Consider the following 24347-nt stretch of genomic DNA (forward strand, 5'->3'; position numbering starts at 1 on the left):
TAGCTTTGATAAGAAGGCAGGTGTCTTCCGTCCTAGAAACTGAACCTAGGGAACGACTCCTCGCTGGGCACTGACGTCGTGACGCTGGACAGCAGAGCTTCGCTGTGATCAATACGGCCTCGCGAGCGCTGCTTCTCCTCCTCGCTGAATTTGCGACCGGGAAACGAGAAATACTCCATCAGCCCTGCCGACATCTGGAACTGACGTTTTCTGTCCAAGCAGGAATTCAGGCTAGCAGCGCTGGAAGCTTCGTCTTATTAAGCCCTGTGCCACTTGTTGGCAGGTCTGTATTTGCATTCGTCCCAGTTCCCCACTGAAAATCAGAGAAACATGGCTGAAAGTGGCAGCTGAAGCTCTGAGGGCTTAAATCGAATAAAGCTAAGCAAAAGGAAGGTCTCCAGTATTGCATTAAGGGTTCTGTCCTCCACCAAGGAAGGACGTCCATCCTTCAGATTTATTTTCCTTTTTTTGCTTCCCTAAAAGCACAGGGGGACCTTTCAGCCCGCACAAAGGGGTTGCCGATGGCTCGGTCAGATCCCGGCTTTCCCAAAGAGCACTGTATTACCCAGCTACCAAAACATTCTTTTCAATCAAAGCTCCACTATTAATTTGGGGGCTTTAACTCTTGCTGGAGTCCAGTCAATACGTCAGCCCTCTACAGATGCACACAGAAAAGCTATTCGTCCTCATTAACCCCAGCATCACCTTGCAATAAACCCAAATTTACGGCCAAACTCATCCTTCTTTTTCTGCACACATTTCCTGCGAGCATCTAACAGACCTGCCCTCCTCAACGCTGCAAGCCACCGAAGCAAAACGAGCTCCGCGTTACACAGCATAAACCTGCAGAAGAAACTCCTTGAGCTCCCCCCTCCGAATTCCGGGTTCCAGCTACCCCAGGTTAACACCAAACCTTTCCCTCCTTCCCCAGTCCAGTTTCCTAGTGTCCGACGGGCAGGGAAAACGAACAGCATCTTGCAGAGGAACCCAAACACTTAACTGAGATGGCTCCCGCGTTCCTGCTGAAGAGAGGGGTCCTGCCACATCCCAGCCCTCTCCCCAAGGCTGATCTCAGCCTCAAACACCGTAGCCTGGTGCTGTCTAACCACTACAAAGGGTTTTCACGTCCAGATGCCTAGACTCTGCTCCAGGAAGAGAATGAAGCAGGATTTGGAGGACTCCTCAATCTGCTGTCCCCAAACTCATCACCCACCCCTACTTATTTCTCTCTGCAGGCGTGCACTAAGACACCAGTGACCAAAAGTCCCCGAGGGACAGGCGGTTTAAAGGTGCCCAGCACCTCAGGCACTGCTGCTGGGCCCCTGCTTTCCAGCTGAGCTGCCAGGCATCGCCCACCGGGACTCCTCAAGTAGCTGCGGGACTCGGCCATCCCTTGAAAACCAGCACATTTGGGAAGCCGCGGATGAGAAAACAGCCAAAGACACTTGTACAACCAGCAGCTACCCATAAAACAAAGCACAGCCAGTCTGCCTACGGGCTACTCACGGCCAGTAGCCAGTCCAGCTCTGTTATGTGCAGCTTTGTTTCACGCCGATTTACTGAACCTCCTGTAGCCAACACCCAGCTCTGAAGCACGCTATTTTGAAGCCCTCTACCGGAGGGAGAAGAGGGCGAGGACTGCAGCATGTGCTTTACACCTCTCCAGCCTTCTCGCCTTACAGCCGAGCAATCCATTTGCACACCAGTGTGGCATCCCAGCCCTCCCACGGCGGCCTCTGCCCAACACCCAGCGCCTAACGCGCCGCTCGGGGTGATCAGTAAATGCAGGGAGCTCCACGTGGGGGAAGGAGCATGCAGCAAGCTTGACAGCTGCCCCCGAGTGACTCCTCGGGGCTCGTGCTTCTGGATGCCAGAGGGCTGGAGCAATCATGTTTTAAGGTCTCAAATTCGTTCTGTGCTTAAAATAAACCAAGAGTGCTTCCAGTGCTGCTCCGAGTGGCTTGTAGGATGAGCCAAGGGCATGCTTCTTCCACCTCGTTTCCTCTTTCAGGTCCTTCATGTCGCAGGCTGAGAAGCACCGATAAAGCCAAACACCTTCAAGTTTGATGAACTGCAGGCTGAAACACCGGTGCACAAACACAGGGACACGAAAGTCAGGAAAAGGCGCAGGCAGAAATACCAGCAGGGATTTCACCCAGCGGCCTGCACCTCACGTGCAAAAACGTTCGGCCAGAGCACGCAGAAATATTTGACACCTTTCAGAGCAATGAATATGCGTAAGTGTATAGCAGCTAAGGGTTCACATCCCGAGCCCCTGTACGCACACCTCCATCCTCAGCATAAGCACACACCTCAAAACAAATCCACAAGTTTCCCCTGAAGTTGAGCATTTAAAAAAAAACAAGCCACCTCGTTTTCCCCTCGCCAAGGGGCTGGCAGTGAAGGGTAACTCTCACTGCTCTCACGCCAACCTCACCCTGGACTAGATGTAGTGATTTATTAACTTTCTGTACACCGGTGCCTTCCCCAAAGGCAGAGCAACACCGTGCTGTCATCCGTGGCTTACGCGGGATGCAAGCAGGCTCGCGTCAGTTAACATGTTTCTAGAGTCACGTTAAAACACGGATGGGCAATCATCTCGTTAAGTGGCATTTTTTTTTTCCTTTGCATTACCTCCAGGGGAAGACATGGCAGCCACCTGGAACAGGCAGAGGATGAGAAGGGAGGTGACGAGAGGAACGGCTGCTCCGGGGAAGCCCTACACGCAGTCCTCGCTTCCAGCGGCCACGTCACGCAGCCAGGTTTGCGTCCCCACGCGAGGAGGACTCGGAAGGCACAAGGAACACGAACAAAGGGATTTCCACCCCACGGCAGCTGCATGGGAAGCACGTCTTCCCCGTTAGGCGCCTCCCCTGGCTCCCTGCTCCGCAGACCCCGGAACAGTTACCATTTGAGCGCTCGGATCCCATTGTTTCTAAATCCGCTGATCAAAGCGGCCGCGCTGAGACCATCTGTTCCGGGCTCCTCAGCATCTCCGTATTTCCCTCTTGTAAATAAGGAAAGCGACTGGTTAGCAGCAGGCTCGCTAGCACAGATTTTGCTACTCCAACAGCCCCTCCGCCACTTGCCTCGCGGCGCTCCCCGCGTGCCCGGGTGGGGACCCGGTGACGTGGCAGGAGGAATCCCGGCTCCCCGGCCCCGAGGTGCCTTTGCAGAACAGATTTTTACCCAGCGTGACAAAGAACAGCTTCGGAATTGGGTCCACCACTTTCCTCCCCCTGTACGTGAGCACTGCTTTGGGGAATCACCTTGTTTTTGTGCTGCAGGGAAATCCTGTGCTCAGCACCACAGCCCGGAGGCAGATCCCCAGTGTCACCATCAGGTGCCGGGAGCCCCGAGCCTGGTTTGCAGCACATGCAACAGCAGCGAGGTACCCAAGAGAAGAGCTCAGTGCATTTCCAGCATCTATTTCCCCCTTATCTACCCCAATTCTTAGCGCACTGCAGCAGGCAACGCCACCAAACACGTTAATACACTTCTGCCTCATCGATTTTCTGTTGGGAAATCATTTGCTGTCAGAGGTAATTACATCGCTCCCAGCACAAAAAAAAAAAAACAAACCACCACAGAATACCAGAAAATTAGCATATAGAAAAGACAGCGCTGAAAAAGAGGTTGAGGGATTTGAGACTGCACCAAGTTACCCGCCCAAAACGATGCGGGAATTCTTCACGCAGGGGCTGGCATGGGTTTTGCATCTGTACGGACGTTGCATCCATACGTTTGCCTCCACACGTGGACTTGAACGTTAGCTGAACGCTGCCAAGCCTTCAAGATGTTTTGCATTCACCCATCTTGTTAAACCAGGTCATTTTTCTCTGGGACGAATGCATCTGTCCGAGCGCAGGCACGATCCGGGGCTGCGTTATTATGAATTACTCCTACAGAAATCATTCTGCTCCTCTCCTACAGCCAAAAGCTTCCGATGCTACACGGTAGCTATCGCTTCCAAAGCGAACCGTGGTGATGTGCTCCAGCACTTGCTGGACTTTTAGACTACATTCACTGGGGGACCGGGGTGTTAATGCTGAGATGAACGCGCTGTTAATCCCAACAGGGACTTCAACTAAAAAATGAATAATTAAAGCACAGCTTCGTGGACAACGAGCACTGATGCCGACAGTTCTGCAGTTTACCACCGCTGACGCTGACCGCTTGGCGTTGGCTTTAGGAACGCCCCGGGGGAAGCGAAGCGCGGCACTGCGAACCGGGTGGCAGCCACCGTATGGGTGCACTACGCCTGCAGAAAACCATTTGGGAGGCAGGAAAAAAGAAATAGCCTACTCCTAACCATTCATCACAAGGACGTGCCTAGTTAGTCAGCTGGGTTAGCAGCACGAAGAGTGGAAAATCCGCGTTCGCGGTATCAGAGCTTAAGCAAACGGCATATGCTGCGTGATGAGCTCATTGCTGCCTGTAACCAACGCTTGTAGGAATCGGAGCAAAAGTAGCCACGGCCACAAGGCTCTCCTGCATCATTTCCCTACAGGCAGCAGCTTTCAGATCATCGCATGGCTGGGGGAGCGCACACACAACATAACGCTTCGTCTATGTCAGAGAGATATTAACAGCATGAAAAATTGGGGAAAAACTCCTGTATTTTAGCACTCCGGCTGCATGGCAGCCAGCAAACATCTTAAGGCATTAACTCGCCAGCCCCGCAGCCCTGCCCACGGGCTTTTTCCACCCCTTTTGCACGTTCACGAGAGCGATGCTGCTTGTGAGCACGAGGGCTGAGCAAGCCGCGTGCAGACCAGCTGGGTGCTCACGATCCCGCGTCGCCGGTGGCGAGCCCCGCGCTCCGCTTACGGAGGTGGCAGAGCTCGTCGTAAGCGCGTACAGAAATAAACCCGGATTCACAAGCAGCTCATAGCAACCAGCGATGGGAAGCTTTTACTGAGGCTGCTCTCACAACACTCAGCCCTGTGCAGCCCGTGAATGAAAGCCCATCCCTTCTCCTCCTTGCTGGAAGGAGCCGAGGGTCCCAAGCCTCGACACATCTCGGTCTGCAGGCATGGGAACACGGGGAAATACAAGCTGCGGTCTTCTGTGAGGCTCAGTGAACGTTTCTTCATTTCTCCAAGAGGATTTATGAAGCAGGAACTGCTCTAGGGGAATCTCTTGCCTCTTCAGGCACTAACCATGGGTATTTAGAAAAGCCACGCCAGTGCTGAACCTCAGCCACCACCTCCCATTGCTTGGCGAACACAGCCACAGAGCCTCAGAAGCACGATGCCGTTTGTCCACGTAGCAGAACCGACCCCAAAACACTTCCCTCCCACCCCAAGATGCCTCCAACAGAGCCATCTCTCCACGGAGACAGCAGCGGGTCTCCCATCTCCGGGGAGAGAGGAAGAGACGTTCGCTGCTCCCGGACCACAGCGTTCTTGCTGCCTCTGAAGCTGACCATTTCGTGCCACTGTTCCACTCTTTCTCCTAAAAACCCACAGATTTTCAGGAACGACGTGCAGACAGAAGCACACTGGAGAAAAAGAAAGGGACTCGGTGCCACCTGCCCTACCTGAGTGCAGGAGGTGGCACGCCGCTTGGCTACGCTGCTCCCGTTCCCCTGGCCAACAAAGGGGAGATCAATGTGCTCCGACACCAGTAGAGGAAGAGCCTTTTCCCTCGTGAATTGGAGCTGAGCCGACAGAGCCACTGGAAGGAGACTTCAAACATACCACGGGGCTGAAAAAGCAGCCAGCATATTTAGAGATCTTGCAGGTTTTTGAGTTGTTTAATGTTTTTTTGCTCGGCTCTGAACTCTGTTGAGTAGGCAGAAAGACACCTCCTCTTTGCTTCTGTCTCTTCTATTTTTACATCACGCGGCTTTCTAGCTTTGCTGTAACAGAAACCCCTTGCACTGCTTTATTACCCCATCATGGCATCCGGATTTCAGACGAGCAGCAGTCCCTAAATATCTCACTACGCCCCGCTGTGAGGCTTAACCAACCTCGGGGCCTTCACATCACGCAGATGCGTGAAAGCAACACTTCTATTAAAGCTTTTTTTTTTCCTGAAATGAGGGGTAGAGATTTTCCATTTAAAGTGGTGCTTTCCTCTGCAACAGGCAACTGCTGTGACAGCGAAGGCTGCCAAGGATGCTAACAACTCTTACCCATTTGTCGCCACGATGCCGAGACTGCGTGCTCAGCTCCCGGGGGAGAGGAGAGCACTACTGCCACGAGAGCCACCCACCATCAGTCTCCAGCAGAGCCAGCGGAGTTCTCAGGCACCAGGGGACCAAAACCAGAAGTTTTGCTTTGTTTTGTCATTTCACTTATCAAAACTTTTACCTTTTCCTGAAGGCGTCTAAAAGACGACGTGAACGCCATCACCAGAAGGGACGCGGGGAACCCAGGTGTTGATCCACGCCGCACCGAGCGGATCCGTTCTTAGGGCTTCATTTATGTGAGGGAGTTCATTTAAATGCCACCTGGTCATCCTGGAGGGTTCATACACCTCCAGGGCAGACAGGGACAAGGTGACCATGTGATGTAGCTAGGATGACCAACAGACCCACCAAACCACGGCCCATTTTCTAACTGCTTAATGACTGCCACCCCGTTCTTTCCATCCCATCCAAGCCAGCTATAGCTGACATGAAGTTTTCTTGGGCTCAGAGAAAAGACAAGGAACACACAAGCCTTTTCCCTTCCTCCCCCCCTCCCTCCAAGTGTTATTTCTAGCATCTTTTTGCTATGGCTTTAACTGGAATACCAGAGATACAAAAATACTTCAATCAATGGCCAAGAAAAGAACAGGGCATCCTGTGGCACAGCTAAATGGGACGAACAAAAGCACGAGCTTCTTTCACAATATTTACAAAAGAAATCTGTCCAAATATATCTCCCCATGGATAAGCACTCTAGGCAATTAAACCTTCTTGGTAATGAGTCAAAAGCTAAGTTCTGAACTTAGCGCTGCTGTAAAGCTCGATTGAATAGCAGCTTTCCCACCCATCACTACAGACCGTATCCAAATGGTTTCTGCAGGGAGCTCCTCAGTTTGACTCCCCAATCCCTGCACGCAGCGGGGCAGAAGCAGCAGCCTCCGAGGCTTTTATAGGGCAAACTGGAGGGGACAGCAAACGGGGACGTGCTCTGTGTGATTCTGGGGAGGGTTTGAGCTGGCTTTCAGCAGCAGCCTCCACATAGGGCATATGTTCACGTAGAAACCATCTCGGTTCCTCCATCTTCTGATACCCAGGGGAGGATTTCCAATTCTCATTTCACACACTGACACTGGGCAACCTCACAACACAAAGCACTATCCCGTTATGTTGGCTACTGCATAAAAGGATCTTCAATTGGCCTCAAAGAGCCAGATTTCAAAGGGCATTTATTCCAGCTCACAGAGGGACATCGGCTCTCAGGCCAAGCAGCAAAGCAATCTCTCAGCTCTCGTACTAGCACCAAGAACAAAACCAAGTGAGCCAGGTAAGATCGAGTCTTGTGCTTGAATCTGCCAGGAAGAAGCTAGCCGCATTTCCACTAGTTACGTGCAAAACCTGAGTGGCCAGTGGAAACTCATTTTTGGCCATGACTTACCACAAACAGAAGCAAAATCCGATGCCAGGGCTGTTCTGCTAAGCACCAAGCAGAGCTGGAGGCGCTCTCGGCTCCAGTTTGTTCCCTGTTCGTGTGACCATCCAGGGGGACCAGCCTCGCTCTTCCCCATTTCAGGAGCTGAAGGACTTGTTGTTGGAAAAAAGCAGTGATGCCTTTTTTTTTTCTTTTGAGCTGATGAATTTGAAGAGCGCTTGATTGCGTTTTTAACAGCTCCAATCACAGAGCATTTTCTGCCTTCAGCTTCAATCCAAGATGACACAAACAAGTTAAAAGATTTATCTTTGGCAGACCTTGACACAAACAAGTTAAAAAAAAATTATCTTTGGCAGACCTGGTGTGTTTCTATGCTACCTCCAACATCCAGGAGAGCAGCAGCAGCAGGGAATTGGTGCAGGTCCTGCTGTGCTAGGGCCAGAAAAACAGCACTAGGCCTGGCAAAGGTTACTGCTGTTTCTGCTGTACTCTAGGCCCCCTTACACCACCTAAGGAGGATGAGGATCCATACCTTCCTGTGCACAGCAACACCTATGTTGCAGCCCACATTGCATGCCCGTCGGCCCCTAGACAAGCTATAGCTTTGCACGAGCAATAAGTAGCACTTTCTCCAGCCCGCGTTCTCGGACCGATCGCTCTCCTGCTCTCCCATGATGAGGCAGCATCAGCAGAACCGCAGCTGGACTTTCTCATTAAGGCTTACAAAGCCATCCAAGCTCTCTCCACGTTACATCCTCCAGCTCCCTAGTGGCCCGGGCCAATGCTAAAAGCCGAGCTGAAAGCTACCCGGTCCCATTACCCAACTTTCCACGCAGAAGGCATTCCCAGTTTCCAGGCTGACTCACGGCACACTGCTAGCACGGAAAACCCAACCGCGGTCCAAGGCAAACTCCTGCAGGGTCAGGGACGCCAGAAGCCAAATTTCTATGCTGAGCAGCTGCCTGCCAAATAAAGTAATGATTTTTCTTTTAACATCCTTTATTAAATCTCTTCCTGCAGTCACCTTCACCCTTTGCGAGGGTTCAAATTAAACTATTTGTCTCAGCGAGCCTTTTCCTCCTGTACACAGATACTTCTCCAGAGACAGCCTTTTAAATTGAATTTCTTTTTTTTTTTTTTTTAAACAATTCCGGATGACAAATGCCAATAGTGAATAACACTCTGGAGAGCAGCAGCATATGGCAAACCACGGAGCAGGCAATTAGCCTATCAGCTCTGTCTTTTATCTAAGCAGCTTAGAACGGAGCGAGGCTTTGCCTCTCCTCCCACAGCAACTGGCAGAGGCCATCAGGCCGGGTGAAAAGCCCTGGCCAAGCTTAAGGCAGATAGTCAATTCTAAGAGAGCTTCCAAAATCACCTTTGTTCATTCTAAACACACCCATCATCCCCGTGAATTAAAGCACGTGCAAGTGCCAAGCGGCATTAATGCACGTCTTTACTGGCGGAGAATGATGGCATGCTTCAAACATTTTTGCTGCAGCCACACAAGTAGGACGCTGATGTTTTAAAAGACCAGTATTTCCACGTGCGATTTGCGAGCTCTGGGGTTTAGAGGAATAAACTGCCTCTAACGGGATAAAGCGGATCTGGAAGCGTTACACGTGTTTCATTCTGCGTTTGGCGTTCTGAGAGGTTCCCCTCACTGTGACAGCGTTGGTGCTGCAAGGAGGGAACAGAGGAACAGGACTGGATTACGCATTTTCCTCAACAAATAATGCCAAATTGCTACGCAGTTACATGGAAGGAGATTCAAACACAGGTCTCTTAGGCAAGCCTCTCACCCACTGCGGTTCTTCCAGCCACCGGCTGCACACGCTTTGCAGAGATCTCAGTAAATTTTGGCTTCACTTTATCTTCATTGCTCTCAGCGTTTATAATTAATGGCACGCAGAAAGAAGCGGCGTTTATAATTAATGACACGCAGAAAGAGCTAACAAAGCACCTTACTACGCAGGTCATTATAGAACAAGACGATAGCATACGCTTTGGGAAGCGGAGCGCATCGATTCCACCGGTAGCAGAACTGATTGCTTCTTGGTTTTTACTATGTCCGGCTTAACGTACCCGCGGCCCAAACCAACACCGACAGAAAGCCTTCGCCTGGTAACAAAGCTGTGAGCATTCCCAGTTGTCATTGCAGGAAGAAAAAGTGAGATTTTTTTCTCAGGGAAAGGGGAACAACGTGCCTCTGAGGAACCTGCTGCTCTTCCGCCCTTACTACTGCAGGTCCTCGGGGAGAGGCAGAAGACGACCACAGGATGTTTTCATGACCTAAGTCAGCATGGGTATTGACCAGCTCTAAAATACGAAATCAGTAGCTCCATCTCTGCTCTAAGCCAGATTAGCCCTGCTAATTTGAAGCACGGAGCATTTCCCTACCCCTCCGTCCAGGAGGACCAGCCAAACCTGAGCAGGACATCCAGCAGAGCACCTTCAGCGACCAAAAGCTTCTTTTAGGTGCCCTCGAGCCATGCACAGCCGAGAACATAATGCACGAAGCTGGTCTTTGCCGTGTTTATAGCACGCAATTAAAATGTTCCCTCCAGGATCGTGCATGTAACTGCTTGGCAAGAGTGCTTCAGGACTGGAGCTTTTTGTCAGGTTACCGGCAGCAGGACGTGGCAAGAAAGCCATTTTGTTAGCCATCATCTGACTTCATAAATTGTGAAGATACCCTGTAAAAATACAAAAACAGGACTCAAGCTGCTTTAAGTACTGCTCAGGGTTCTTGTTTTCTCCTAACTCGTGGCAGAATTCAAGTCCTCCCTTTTTTTTTTTTCCAATGTTTCTCCGTAACCTCAGCTGTCCTGAGCAGCAGCATACAACCCAGAAGAAATCATCTCCCTTCCTCCCCTTGGATTCCAGCTGTTTCATACCCTTCAGACCGTCCTGGTACCTGACCGAGCTGCACTTCCAAGCGCCAAGCATTCATTCCAGGACATTGGAGGTACCCAGACCTACCCTGTCCCCTGCTGAGCGCCAACTATTTCACCTGGGAAATACAAACTGCTGCTAACCTGGATTCGAAGCCTTGGATGCAGAGGGTGAATTTAGAACATATTTATGCCTTTTTTCACTGCCGTATGACAACCAAGGAACAGGTTCCTAACAAGAAACCCTGAAGGAAGGCGACAGAAGTGATAACGCTGAAGGCACTTCTACAACCTGCCCATTTTCTCGTAGTGCAGAGGACCTAAACGCAGCCCGGGCTCGGTTTGCGAGGCAGCCATATGCCGTAACATCCCCCTATTAACTCATGATATACTATCTATATTTGCTCGCTGGCATCCCACATCACGACTCAAAGCGTTCAGGGTACAGTTTGTTACTTCACTTTTCCCTGTAATCGAAGCTTCATGGCAGGTCGTAAACCCGTACCACCACTTGTTTATACGAACAGGGAGCGAGTTTGTACATAATCTGTTGACTCAAGCGAAACATTTCCGCTCCCGCAGCATTTTGATAGATTACTTTTAATACCTGCATACATTTTTCCAGGGATCAGAACGCTACGAGCTCTATTTTAAAACAGAAACGACATCAGCCACTGCACATTTGGCAATGCCACCATGTCTTGGTTTTTGCTCACGCCTGCTGACGCAGCAGCAGGTGCAGGGCACTGCCCAGGCACCACCAGCTACTACGACTTCCACAATCCGGGCTGCACCCAGAGCTATGACAAGCCCCTCCAACTTCTGCCAGCACAGTGCATTATTCATCACAGGACAGATCTTTTTATAGGTACATTACTTGAACAACCAAAATTCCTTGCACTCGACTCTTCCTCCTGGATCTTTTGCGAGATTATTTTAAGCAAAGACTTACAAAATTGTGAAGCTTGGCTAAAAATACTTATGACAGTATCGCAGAAATGTACAAAAGCTTCAAAAGACACTAGAAGGTGCAGTATTCAATAAATCAGTGGCATCAAGAAAACAACTGAAGGATGAGACAAACGTTCTCCAGACACGCACCAAGGAACACCCAGGTGAATGTACTGTGCTCTGCGATTCGAGGAATGTTTGCACTGCCATTTTTAAAGCACACAGAGGCTTCCTGATGCCCTGCTCTGCAGAACCTGCCTTCTGATAACCCAGTAACAAACAGTGCCTTGGCAGCATCGCTTCGCATCCCCATCCTTTCCCTGCAGGAGGAAATAAGGTTTTTAGAGGAGAGCCAGAAGTGGTCTGAAAGGAAGACCAAGTTTAGAAAAAGCTATGTTGTCAGTTGCACAAAATTCATCTCTCTCTTCAGGAAAGAAGAATAACATTGCTTACGTTGGTTCACAAAAACAAGAATAAGAATGTTCTCTGCTTTTGGGGAAATCCTCCTCACTTAAATGATTTCCAAGCTTGGAACACCGAAGTCTGCACTGAGGAGCAGTACCATACGGGGAAGGAAATCAGCAACAAAGCAATGGAGAACGGTGCTTGAGAAAGCTCTCACGTCTCCCAAAGAGAAGACAATTATAACAATTACATGGAGAGGAGGTAGATGGAAGTATTATATTTTACAAAGAAACACCTTCTCCAAACAGCAACACAGCCTTGCTCTCTAACCGAGCAATTAATCGCACAGTTGAAAGAGATGCAAGGAAGCAGCGGTTACAGTCTGAACAAGACTTCACAGGCTAGCACAATAGGTTTAACACCCACAGACCAAGCTTTCAGGTGTGAAAGCGTCTCAGCATTAAGGCACGTAACAAGCAGCAAGGTAAATAAATTTCCTACGAGACTTCAGACCTCTATCTGAGAAAGAGGGTAGGGGGTCAGGGCTCTCCCAGCTCACAGCGATGAGCCAAACCTGCAAGCATGCCGTGATGCTGAGCCCAAGCAGCGGTGCTTCGATGAAAAAAGCTGAGCACTCCAGCTCCTGCCCTGTACATCTGCTGGGTCAGAGCCCCCCAAGGCTGCTGCTTCGGGCACGTCTCCCACCTGATGCCCCTTAACAAGCCCTTCGAGGTTCAAGCCTGCTAAGGAAAGAAACGAAGGGATGTAATCAGCTCCTTCTACGCGTTCCTGGAAATACCCTGACCTGGAGTGCTGCGCTGAGGCTTGCAAGGCAGCCAGGGGAAGATGCCCACGCGCAGTCCCAGGGGAGCTCAAAGCCTCACTCCTAGTCCTCCTTTAAACATGAGAGATATCGATACCAGAGCATGATTAAGGTGCCAGCTCTCACCCCAAGCAACACCCGAGGACCCTTCCTCACTTCATATTAGAGTAGTGCTGCATGACTGACTCAGACTTTAAGATGCATGCATTTGTGTCCACCCTAAATAGAGCTCTACTAGAAATAGCCTCCTCGTTTCTCTCCTTAAAAACCATTCTTCAGCAGAACTATTTCCTTAATTTCAGAACGGGCACGAAACTAGAAGCTTCTCCAGCTGTGTGTGCTGACAGGAGGACTGTTTGCCTAAACAAACCTGGCATACACAAGGCTTATTACCTCGCTTCCCAGCATCCTATCGAGTGACCTGGCAGTCACCAGGCTGTACTGATATTTCCACCCTGTTTAAAAAAACAGAAACGGGTTAATATTTTTTTTTTTTAAGAATCTCCTTGTGAAGAAACAAAGGGGAAGCTGCCGTTAACATATCTTTAACCCGAGAAAAATAGAAAGCGAAACACTGTTGTGACAGAAAACAGCAGGGCGGCGTCATGGCAGTAGTCACGCTATTAATAATCCATTAGTTGTTTAATGCCAGGCAAATACCTCGTCGCTGCTGCTCTGTGAAGGCCCCAGTCACAAGCAGCCAGCCCGGCCGGAAAAGGGCAGGCCCAGCAACAGTTTGCTGCTCTCTCAAGAGCCTAAGAAACCACAGCAATGACTCAAGTTAAACTTTTTCCAGTAAAGTGCTGTAAGAAAGAGGTAGCGCTCAAAGTCGCCCAAGACGTTTTGATTCAGAGCTCAGCCTACAATTAAGGTCCTAATACACACTTCAGCATCTCTACAAAAACCACTAGAAATACACAAGCCCACAGGAAGTCAGCATTTAACTCCACAACCCTACGGCGAGGATATTCCAGCTGTTAAACCCCCTGACAGGACAAATTAGGATATCAGGCTACAAAATGACTAAGGGTTTTCTACACGGGAACGCAAGCTGGAAAGCTAAACCCAATTAAAGTCATTTCGGTTTGGAGCATCTTAATTGAAAATTACATCAGGCTTAGTACCGCTGAAAATTCCAGAGGCTTAAATTCTAGCGCTGACAACAGTTTAATCCTCCCTGACAATTAATTCGGAGTTCCTTTTCACCAAGCAGCTCGTCAGAGACCAGTACGTCGATGACCGGTGGCCACAAAACGCGAGCGGCTCCTACGGCTGTGCACGGCAGGAGCTGGATGCTGCACAACCGAAACCAACCTCACCGGTAGCAGGTTTTCCTCCAGGAAACAGGAGGTCGTGTTGCAGGATCAGTAACGCCTGCAAGCATACAGGGACAGTGATATATAGGCTCCTGAAAGGGAAAGCCCCAGCCTGGACAGTGCTTAGGCCTTCCCTGGGAAAGAGGAGAAAATAGGATTTTAAAACCTTTTGGATATATGCGAACTGTGAATCGTGTTATTTCCCCTTAGTGAAGGCCGTGTGATTGACAGGTTTTTACCTCGCCACTTGTTTTTCATTCATGTTTTACACGAAGTGTCCCACATCCCTGGCACACAACCTTTTGGAGTGCCCAGCATACGTATTTCAAGCTTGCTTTTTAGAAGCAAAGCCTGCAAGCTTGCAAGCCCCTTTGTCACCACAGTTATTAGCTCAGGAGAACGAATTCCCTCTACTGGGAGTTTATACAAAGGGAAACGTGTCCTAAGGAAAAGCAGACGTGGTTTTTGGTAGGCCTTTTAATAATTGTTTTCTTAATCACCTGAGAGTTTGAGGCTTCGTGGAGAGGCACTGAGTTCACTTCCAGGTGCTGTAGCCCTCTGGCCGTTCCGGGAAGAAAGTATGCAACAAGCTGAAAATTACTCCAAGCTGAAAAGACTACAGACAACACCGAACACAGCCACAGCTACGTTATCAAGCCGCAGGTCTTCTGCTACCTGTCTGCTCCACTCTTACCTCACAGGGAAGCAAAAAGAGTTTCTCCAGGGCAAGGAAGACGGGATATGCCAGAGCTCCTCGAGATATTCAGGTGCTTTCCGCACTGGCATCCTCAGAGTCAATGGGGAAAAACGCGTTGCGTGCAACGCGGACTGGATGAAGGCACCCGCCTTCTTCTTCAAGGAGCATGCAGCATGCTTAAACGTGCCCAAAGCACCAACATCCCTCTTTTCTCTAGATCTCTTTTGGCAGCTTCATCCATTTGCACCAGCAGTCTTGTATCTACAGTGCAAATAAACAGCGTAATGAACAGTGTAAAAACGGTAACGAGCGCTTGGACTCCCATGGACAGAAAATCTTCACTTCATTTTTGGCACGACTGGTTTAGGGACTGCAGGACCACATCGCAACTGGGCTAGAAAATCCTCAACCCAAGTCGTGCACAACACAGAGGAGCACATCACTGGCCTTGACTTCACCCTTTCGACAGTCCCAAAACTCCCAAACAGGATATTCAAGCAGGGCCGAGCAAACAATCACAGGAAATTAACTTTATTTTCTGCTGGAGGGAATGAAGGAGCTTCTTTCCAGCTGAGAGCATGTAATTGTTTGGCACCAACTGGCTACAACTAGCAACACCAGCAGCTGAACAGTCCGTTTGAGTCTGGTAACACTATTTTTCCTTTGTCTTAACTTGATGGGTTTTCTTATCCTCACAACTGTCAGCAAAAATACAAGTTGTTGGAGGGCTGTGATGACCACGGTGATGTTCCCTTCCCTACAAACAACTCTGCAACTCACTGGCTGCAGCCAGGCACGAAGGCAAAGCCGGATGGAAACCCCAGAACAGCCCAGGTTGGAAGGGCCCTCGAAGACCCCTGAGGTTGTTCTCCCTCACGTGTGCTTTACCCCAGCATTAACACCGAGCACAACAGTTCAAAATACACCTAGCAGACCCAAAGGAAGAATGTCTGCCCTTATCTGAGAGCCGAGGCAAGCACGGGGTGCCCGCAGCTTTTATCTCCCCAGAACAGCAGCTCACTATGAAACGCTTGCCCGGTCCTCTACCGAGCTGCAGAGGCACAGGACAGATGGGGAATTTCCAGCAGATATTATTAAACTTTGTAGTGCTCCAGCGGAAGGAAAAGATGGACTAGTGGTCATCAGAACACACAGTAAATCATTGCTTTAATTACACAAACTCTTCCCCACACGTATCTCTGTACGTAGCGTTTGCTGTTCGGGCCAACACGACTTACAGGGGCAAGTTTCAAGCACAGTCTGACATTAAAAATACTTCTTTTCAAGAGGGGGCTCTCAAATAAGGCTTCCTGTCCAATGTATTTAGAGATGTAATTGTTTTTCCAGTCTCTCTCTAATGAGTAACTCGAGGGGGAGGTTGTTTTTGTTTTGTTTTTCAAACCCCAACTAGTTACGGCCTCTCTGTAAAGAGGAATTCAGAGCAAGTAGCTCTGACTGATGCCAGTATTGCAAAAATAACCAGCTTGCCTAATCTCAAAAGCATTTTTATGGAAGCTCCCCTTCAGAAAGAGGCCTTTGATGATTCCTGTGCTTTTGACAGCAGGCGCCTCATACAGATTCAAACCACACAAAACACTTTCTACGGAGTGGCAATCGTAACACCGATCACTGCGAACTTGTTGAATGAAGGGGTGGTAGGACTGAGACACCCAGGAAAGCCCCGGGATGCCTGCTTCCAAGCTTCATACCAAAGATTTTGGCAGAGTCTTCGTTTTTAGTTATATGCATGTAATTTTCACAAGAACCCTGCTCTGCTCCAAACAAGCTCCCGGCTGGAGACGCCCTGGGAGACGAGGAGCTCGAGCTGCTTTTTGAAGCAGGGCACAGGCCTCCAGATATGTGGACTACAGCACACGTCTCCCGAGTGCTTAGAAAGGGAACAAGATAAAAGACATGTCATTTCTAGGAAGCGACATTCGTGTGAACAGAGCACTACATCAACGTGGTGCACAGCATCCAAGCTTTTATCACACAGCCAAACACACGTGGCTCTTTGAACTCTCCTCCTATTAAAGTGTCTATGTTCACACCTAATCCTTCCTTGTCCCCACGCGATGGGCAAGACTGGTCTTCCAATACCTTTCTCTGGCTAAGCAGCAGACCAGATACACTACATGTAGGCTACAACGCCTCCAGCAACAGCCTCTAGACAGCATCCCTCCTGTTTTCATTTGTCTACAGGTTTATCAGGAGAACACAAACGGAAGCTATAGGGAACACTGGCTAGAGAACAGCCACTAAGAACACCCAACGGGGCTGTATGGTTACGTACCACAGTCACTGGGGCGTCCCAGTGAGTGCTACCGATGGAAATAAAACAGCATCCCTCTTGTTCCAGAGCAGGCAGAGCTCCCACGCCAGACATCACGTAACCCAACTATCCAGCAACGAGCTCCTGTAAGGAACCCTTGGAGGAAAACCCAGATCTCACTGCGTGTTTTGACAGGCTCCTAGCGCAAGCCGGTAGGAACCCATTAGAGCGATTGCTCATAGCACGACAGCCAGCGCATCGCTTCCGTAATACTACAGCGGGTCACCCCACTTCCCCCTGGATCAGAAGACGGCCCCACAATTTCCCAGTGCAACAGCAGCTTCCCAGTAGCTACAGCCCATCAGTTGGGTCTGGTTTTACTAGGGAGAAGTTTTATCAAGCAAAATAACTCACCGGAGCCATGCAGTGATGGGTTTTAATGCCAACCTTGAGGTATTTGTAAGCAATGAGGTTAACCACACATCCTACCCTTCCGGCCCTACCAAAGGACTACCTGGCCCTTCAGTTTGAAGGGAGGCCGAGGAAAGACAGAAAGCTGAGGAAAAACATTTTAAACACTTAAAACTCACTAAATGGTCAAAAGCTAGATTTAAAAAAAAATGTATTTGGGCTCTGAATCTCTTGCTCAAGCCCCAGATTTCCATTACATCTTTGTGCAACACTACATTAAGCTGTATTGAGCACTGGAGCGAGGCACGTAATTCACCTTACTTGTCAGCAGCTACCCTTGGACATATCCTATCCCCACTAAACAGAAACGTACCAATTTGCATGCCCTTGGTCACCTGTTTTGCAGGTGATGAAGCATTAAACAGGATTAAATTGCTCTACTTTTACCCCACAGGAACATCGTGATTACAACCACGGGGATTCACAGAGGAAATCCATTCTCCACAGGGTTTTCCATGAACATAAATCCAAGTATTTCAATTTTCTGTAATGTGGAGGTGTTCTGCATAAACTTGACACTTGGGTACCAAATTGGAATCGGAGAGCTCTGTTGTAAGACCTGGAAAAGCCCCTGTATTTGTGTTTTTGGAAAATAAGCGTATGCATCACAACCTAATGCTGCTAAAAGACCTCTTTCCTTCTCTTCAGAAGATGTCTAGTAACACTTCCCCTTTGCCCTCCCCAGCCTCGAGATCACACCTGTGTGAGAGCTTTTAGGAAGAGCGGAGGAGGAAGGAGGCTCCTGGCCAGCTAATGATGGAGAGGGAAGAGCACAAGGTTAACGTCAATGAGATCCTCACCTGCAGCAGCCTCCAGCGTGCCAGGCCTTTCATTTACAGCTACTGCAGGAAGTTTGGAAAGTATTAACAGAGTTTCCACCTGAGGAACACAGGTGTTTAACTGAACAGCAGCTGTCCTACAGCCAAAGGCTAAAATTGTTGACGGGAATGGACTCCTGACAATTGCCGAAGAAAACTGAGGGAGGGTAAGCAGCTGTAGTTCGGGTACTGCACAGCACTGCCATGTCTGTGCAACTCTTCTTCAGTCTTTTAGATGACTTCATCACTCAGAAGAGAAATCTGGACCCATCTGTTCCCATTAGAGCAGAAAATGGCTTGGCGTGTCCCCTCTACGTCCCTTTATTGCAAAGCACATCTGTTTTTCCCCTACTCTGCCTTCCCACAGCCCCAGCACAGTAACAACCCCTGCAAGGCTAGCAATAAAATATATTTGTACACTTCAAAAGAAGAAAAACACTTTCCAACTGGCAACTATATCCTCACCATTTAGTCCACACCGAGTTCTAGGAAAGCACATAAAGCACCAGCGTTCGAAATAGCAGAGCTATTTCCAAGGTGCTGCTGCAAAAATCCCTCTCCCACGCAACTCTTGTGGCTACTGCAGGATCCTGCTCAACCTGACACAGACGGCGGTTTGCAGACAGACGTGGAGCCCTGACAAGCCCTGCAGCACTCCCTGCACTCTTTCTGGGTCATCCTTTGCTTCTGGAGGATGACTCCATGTCCACCAGGTCACGGCTTGCCTCTGCTCCATGACTCCATCCTGCACGCATCTCCTGGTAGCGCCGTGCCCTGGTTGCTGTTCCAGCTGGGAGGAGCCCATTCCCCATCACTGCATACGTGCAGAGGAGGAGACTGGGGATGACAATAAAAAAATAAAGCCATCACAGCAGGCCTGGAGTTACCTACTTGGTTTTCTTCTCTTCCATTTTTCATCCACTGATGACAGTGGAATCAATGCTGGGCAACCCCGATTTCCACCGAACAGATTACTACAAAAGAAAACAAGGCTAATCGCTTCCAAAAACCTGGAGACATCTGAAGAGGCTGCAAAAAGATCTGGAAAAGGACAGGTCCCAGCGGTACAAGGGCTAACACACAGGCAGACATCACGCTCAAAAGCGTCAGCTTGGCTGGGCGCCCACAGCACTCTCACACTGGCTCTCTGTAACTTTTGGTAAGCCCTAAATAACACAAAATCCCTAAATACAGCATGAAACGAAGCTGCACATTTCATATCCACGTACGGCTCCGTGCCCAACATCACCTGGCTGTACGTTTGTGAGACAGACTTGTCTGAACAAAGCCCGAATTCCCGTGCTTTGGCCGCCTCAGGTTGCAGAGTACGCTTTGCGCCTGACTGAGGTCAGTCCACAGGCAGGATTTATCAAAGATTACACTAATGGTAGGGGACAACAATGAGCAGCAGCGTGGAGAAACAGAAATCGTGGTCAAGAATTATTAAAATTGCACCAAAACTAGCCAGCCCACGAGGAAAGCACATTTCCAATTCTGTCTTCTATTTTGGGAGCCCCTCCAACACAGCTTTTACAAAGGAAGCGCTGACAAGAGCCCCCATAACCCTGTGTCTCCCCTAATTCACATCATCAACACCTGCCTGCACCAGGAGGCACCACGAGCTAACCCCAGCCCGGAAAAACACACGCACAGCACATCCCTGAGCCCATACCACAACAGCCACAGGCACCCAGGCCTCACCTGCTGCTGAAGGTCTGTTCCTTGTCCATAAACCCACGAAGGAACAGAGCTACAGAGGGGACGGCAGGATGCATCCCTCCTGCCTATCCCACCCCAGCCAGAGCCCTAAGGCCAACACGTGTGTAACAGCAGTGAACACAGATCTAATCCCGATTATCAGTAAAAAATTACTGAGAAAGCAACTTCTACATTTAACACATACTTTCAGGGGGGCAGGGAAAAAAAAAAAGCCAACAGGCAATGCCTTCCAGGATCTAACATCCCGACCCAGATTAGCAAGATCTACAGATAGGAGCAGCTCTCCATCCCCAAGGATAATTTGCTCTGGTGTGTTCGTAATGAGCGCGCAACCACAAGTATTTGCCACCAGCCTCCTCTGGATGATTATCTGAAGAGGAGTTTGGCATTGAAATGAAAGCACTGAAGAAGTGAGGTTAGCTCAATTAGCTGCACAACAGGTATTTAAAAAGTTTGTTTTCCGGAGCACAGCTGCCAAGCTGATGTATGCATTGAGCATTAACATCTCACAGGAGCGCCAAATCAGTCCTTTGCATACGCAGCCACAGGTCAGGTTCACACAAGTTCAGCCTTGAAGGAAACAAACCCTGGGAGATCTTGAAGGAAACAGTGAGCCAGCTCCAAAGCCACCAGATCTGGTTCCTATTAAAGATTTTCCCTCTAAAGCCATTGGTAAGTGAACTGCGTTTGTCACAAAGAAATAAATAAATCACAAGTTTCAACTCTGGACAGGACGGGCACAGCTGGAGGACAGCAAGCCACCCAAGAGGACTGTCTGTCAAACCTCCCACTGCGCTCGATTTGATCCAAATTAAGCAAAAACAGTCAGAGGAGAAAGCAAACATTCCCTGCCCACGCTGATCCCGCTGTCCCCTGCCCAGCTGTACCACATCGGGTGTGCCGGCCTGGAACATCTCGGTGAGGAAAAGCAGCAGGAAAAGTGCAGATGTGGCTTAAAAGAAAGAAACTGTAGCTTGTACGCTATACATTATCCACTTGCAATATGACTGCTACCCCACGTGCCAAAGCCAGGCTAAGAATGAACTGATCGCATTTGTAACTTCAGAACCCAAGCCTACCATTAGGGCAGCACCTTGCAGTTGGGTATCACCAGGAGCATTTATTTCAGCTAGCTCCAGGGCTTTTGGATTTGCATCGACTGCAAAGATCTAGCACCACAGGTAGAGAAGACACTACAGCACGTTTATTTTGCTTCTAGGGAAGAATCGTTCAAAAAGAAGGTTGCTGAGCAGATTTTTTTCCAGGTGCTTGACCTGCTACAGAACACCAGCTAAGGCAGCTGTTAATGTTAACGTTAATAGGCATTGCTAACCTTCAAGAAATAGCACTCTTGACTTACAGAAGGTAGATTTAAGGCCGCCAGATATTCAAGAGTATTTCTTGCCATCTAGGACAGGAACACACCGAAGCCATAGAGGTGAGACAGGCTGTAACTTCAAAGACACTGCGATGGAAATCCCATCCCTAAAGCTGGAACTGGTTAGAGAGAAAAGATAAATTGCAGGTTTGCATTCGAGATCTTGCTGTTAGAGCAGCAAAGGCTGCTGTACAGCAGTACTAGGGAATATATGCAGGAAACACCGAGTTAATCCTCATGGTATTCAAAGGACCTACAAGTCTGCCAGCTAAATACACATCAAAACGCCAAGAACGTGCATTCTTCCTCCAGCACCAGTCCTCCTGCTCTTGACGTTTATAGACACCAGCAGAAGTGCGGCAGCTACAAAAACTCCCTCCTTACCACCTGCTCAGCCTTCAGGACACCGCCTGTCTTAAAAAGAAGAAAAGAACAAGAAGTTCCACGGTGCCCAACTGGCTCACACTGACAAGCCTGTGCCTTTATGCCACCAAAACAGTCTGATCCCATAGCGTGCAACCAGACCCGAACTAAAGCCATAGGAAGGCAAGTAGGAGTCCAAGCAGTTATATCTTCCATGCCATTATTTTTCACTGAAAAACGTGAACGTTCGGTTTGTTTTAAATAATTCATCAGGGTAAATATTGGGAGGGTCAGCGATGTGACTGTCAAGACCCGCCGTGCTGCGCCTTGAGACATCTTTCTGCCCAGTACTCACACCGCGTAGGGAACCCTGATGACTTCCTTTCATTTGGTTACTTGTACTGGAAAAAACGTGGGTTTCTGCAGTCCTCAGGAGTATCAGACTAAAGCTTCTGCATGCTGAAAGGCCCCTGAACAGCAACCTAGGGTAGTATTACAACCCGGAGAAAGAAAAATACGTCAACAGTTTGCAAAACATCTGTGTAAATACCTGCAAAAACAAGACAGCCACTCAAGAGAAAGAATTTAAATAAAAGCTTGCACTTGGTCTAACATTTTCTAGCTGGTTCCTTGGACAGGAAAGCAGGCACTGAACGTGCAGCGAGCAGTTTCTAAATGAAAGCAGTTACTCAGCTGCACGCCGGTCTCTGCGGTGGCAGCAAGGCAGCACAGGAACCACTCGATGTCACAGCTCTGACCGCCACGCTCACCAGTTCCTGAGTCGCAGGCATTCACCGTCTCCTCTTCGTCTTCACGCTGCCAGGAAGTTCTACACACGGCTGCGTTTACAGGGAGACACGATTAAAAAGAAATTCAGCCGCCGAATGAAGGAGCGCTGAATTCGTAGCTGTGTTAATCAGCTGCCGGCTGATCTCGCTGGGCCTTGAAATAGTGCAGGATGCAGAAGAGAGATGCTCTCCTGCTGTACCTTTCGCTGACCGTACCTGGAGCACAGCGCCCAGCCTCAGGCCCCCCGCCACAAAACAGGCACGGACCTTCCGAGTGACTTCAGTAATTACGTCTTGGAGACGAGAAGAAATGCTTGAAACGCACAGAAGTCAGGATCGATAGACACGAATCAGGTTCCTAAGAGTTAAACGAGATACCTGCATGAAAAAGAGACTTCTGACATATTCTAGTGATACCTCTGTTTTATTAGACTTGGGAACGTCTGCATAGAGTTAAACTCATTCAGAACAGAGGCATATGATGGCACGTGCAGGCTGGTTCCTGTACCAACCTCATTCAGAAATGCTCCGATCGCTCCCCTCATCAGCAGATAATAAAATCACAGAAAATCACATCTAAGCCATAACAATTCACATCGTATTCTACATTACCGCTCAGAAATTCATCAGCCACTGCTAACCTTAAATAAAAACAGATTAATGGTACTTTCTGAATAAACCCTGCCTCTTTCCTCCCAAATTACTTGCCAACCCTCCCAGTAAGCAGCAGGATATGTGCAACATAGTCAGAAACCTCTTGGGCTTCCTAATACAAGGCACAGCTTTTCAAGTTACTGTCAAAGCACATTAACAGCTCGCACCTTTGATGAAGCTTTAAGACTAGCCAACAGAGAACAGAGATGCATTTTTTTTGTCTGTGTTAAATAAAAAGCTTTAGAAGTTCATTGCCATTAACACACCGAGCCTTGAAATCGATGACGGTATTAAACACCTCTTAACATAGCTCTAAGAAGGGAAGCCTTTACCACCCTTGACTTTCAGGTTTGTACTTTCATGCTGGTAGACAAAAGCTGGGAAACGGTAAAATACTGAGAAGATGAACAAAGATACCCGTAAAGACCAAAAAAACATGGCGGGGGTGGAAGCGAAGTAAAGCACCTCATTAGTCAGGCAAGTTTAATTAAAGTCTGGAAAGAACAGCCCTGCCATATTCTGACATTAAACTTCTTAAATACACATTTGAACTAAGCGGCGCTGCTCCCCTCCGGCTGCAGGTTGCCTGCCCCACCTGGCACCGCGCGTCCTGTTGTGTGCACCCACAGCACACCAGAGGAATCTCACGGCGGAAAGCGCCCAGGAGAAGGTCCATCAGCTGGAGGCTGCTGCAGGATCCCAGCAGCCTTCCGTCGCCTACAGGAGAACTGCACGGAAGATGGAGCCTGACACTTGTGGGGCTGCACAGCAAAGGGCCAGGAGAAACCGTTCGAGCAGATTTTTCATTGTCACAGAGAAGGTGGAAAAATTACCCGGGGAGCTGCGCAGTGCTGGAAGAGACAGCTGACCTTCCATCCTTGGAGATTTTCAGAGCACACTGGGACAAGGCCACGAGCCACCTGATGTAGCTCTGAGTACAGCAAAGCTGCCAGCCTGCAGAGGTCACCTCCAGTTCAGGTTTCCCACTCATTGTCAGCACCTGCTCGGGCTTACCACCAGTTCACATTCGTAGGGCAAACCTGCAGCATTTCACGTCCTCCCAAGTTGAACACTAACAAAATCACCTAAATATAACTGAAAGTATCTCAACAACTCGCAAAAAGATGAAGCTCCTCCTGCTCGGTTCCTAATGCAAAAACCCCAAGTTTGTTCCCAGGCTCGTGCACACTGTGAGCGAAATCACCAGCCTGTGAACACTTCTTCCACAACACG

The 24347-nt window shown here is 49.2% G+C and overlaps 1 protein-coding gene across 5 annotated transcripts in view; it reads right to left on the reverse strand.

The window, feature by feature from the left end:
• The window catches only part of MCU (mitochondrial calcium uniporter), a 73766-nt gene that overhangs the window by 33528 nt on the left and 15891 nt on the right, over positions 1-24347 (reverse strand). Inside the window, exon 2 of one of the 5 annotated variants that reach the window (XM_035329903.1) lies at positions 11644-11730. The exons of the other annotated variants lie outside the window; for them this stretch is intronic. Within the exon in view, the coding sequence (XP_035185794.1) occupies positions 11644-11730 (87 nt within the window). The remainder of the gene's footprint in view (positions 1-11643; positions 11731-24347) is intronic. 5 annotated transcript variants of the gene reach the window in all.

Source organism: Oxyura jamaicensis, chromosome 6 (assembly GCF_011077185.1).
Source record: "Oxyura jamaicensis isolate SHBP4307 breed ruddy duck chromosome 6, BPBGC_Ojam_1.0, whole genome shotgun sequence".
In the NCBI taxonomy this organism is placed as follows: domain Eukaryota; kingdom Metazoa; phylum Chordata; class Aves; order Anseriformes; family Anatidae; genus Oxyura; species Oxyura jamaicensis.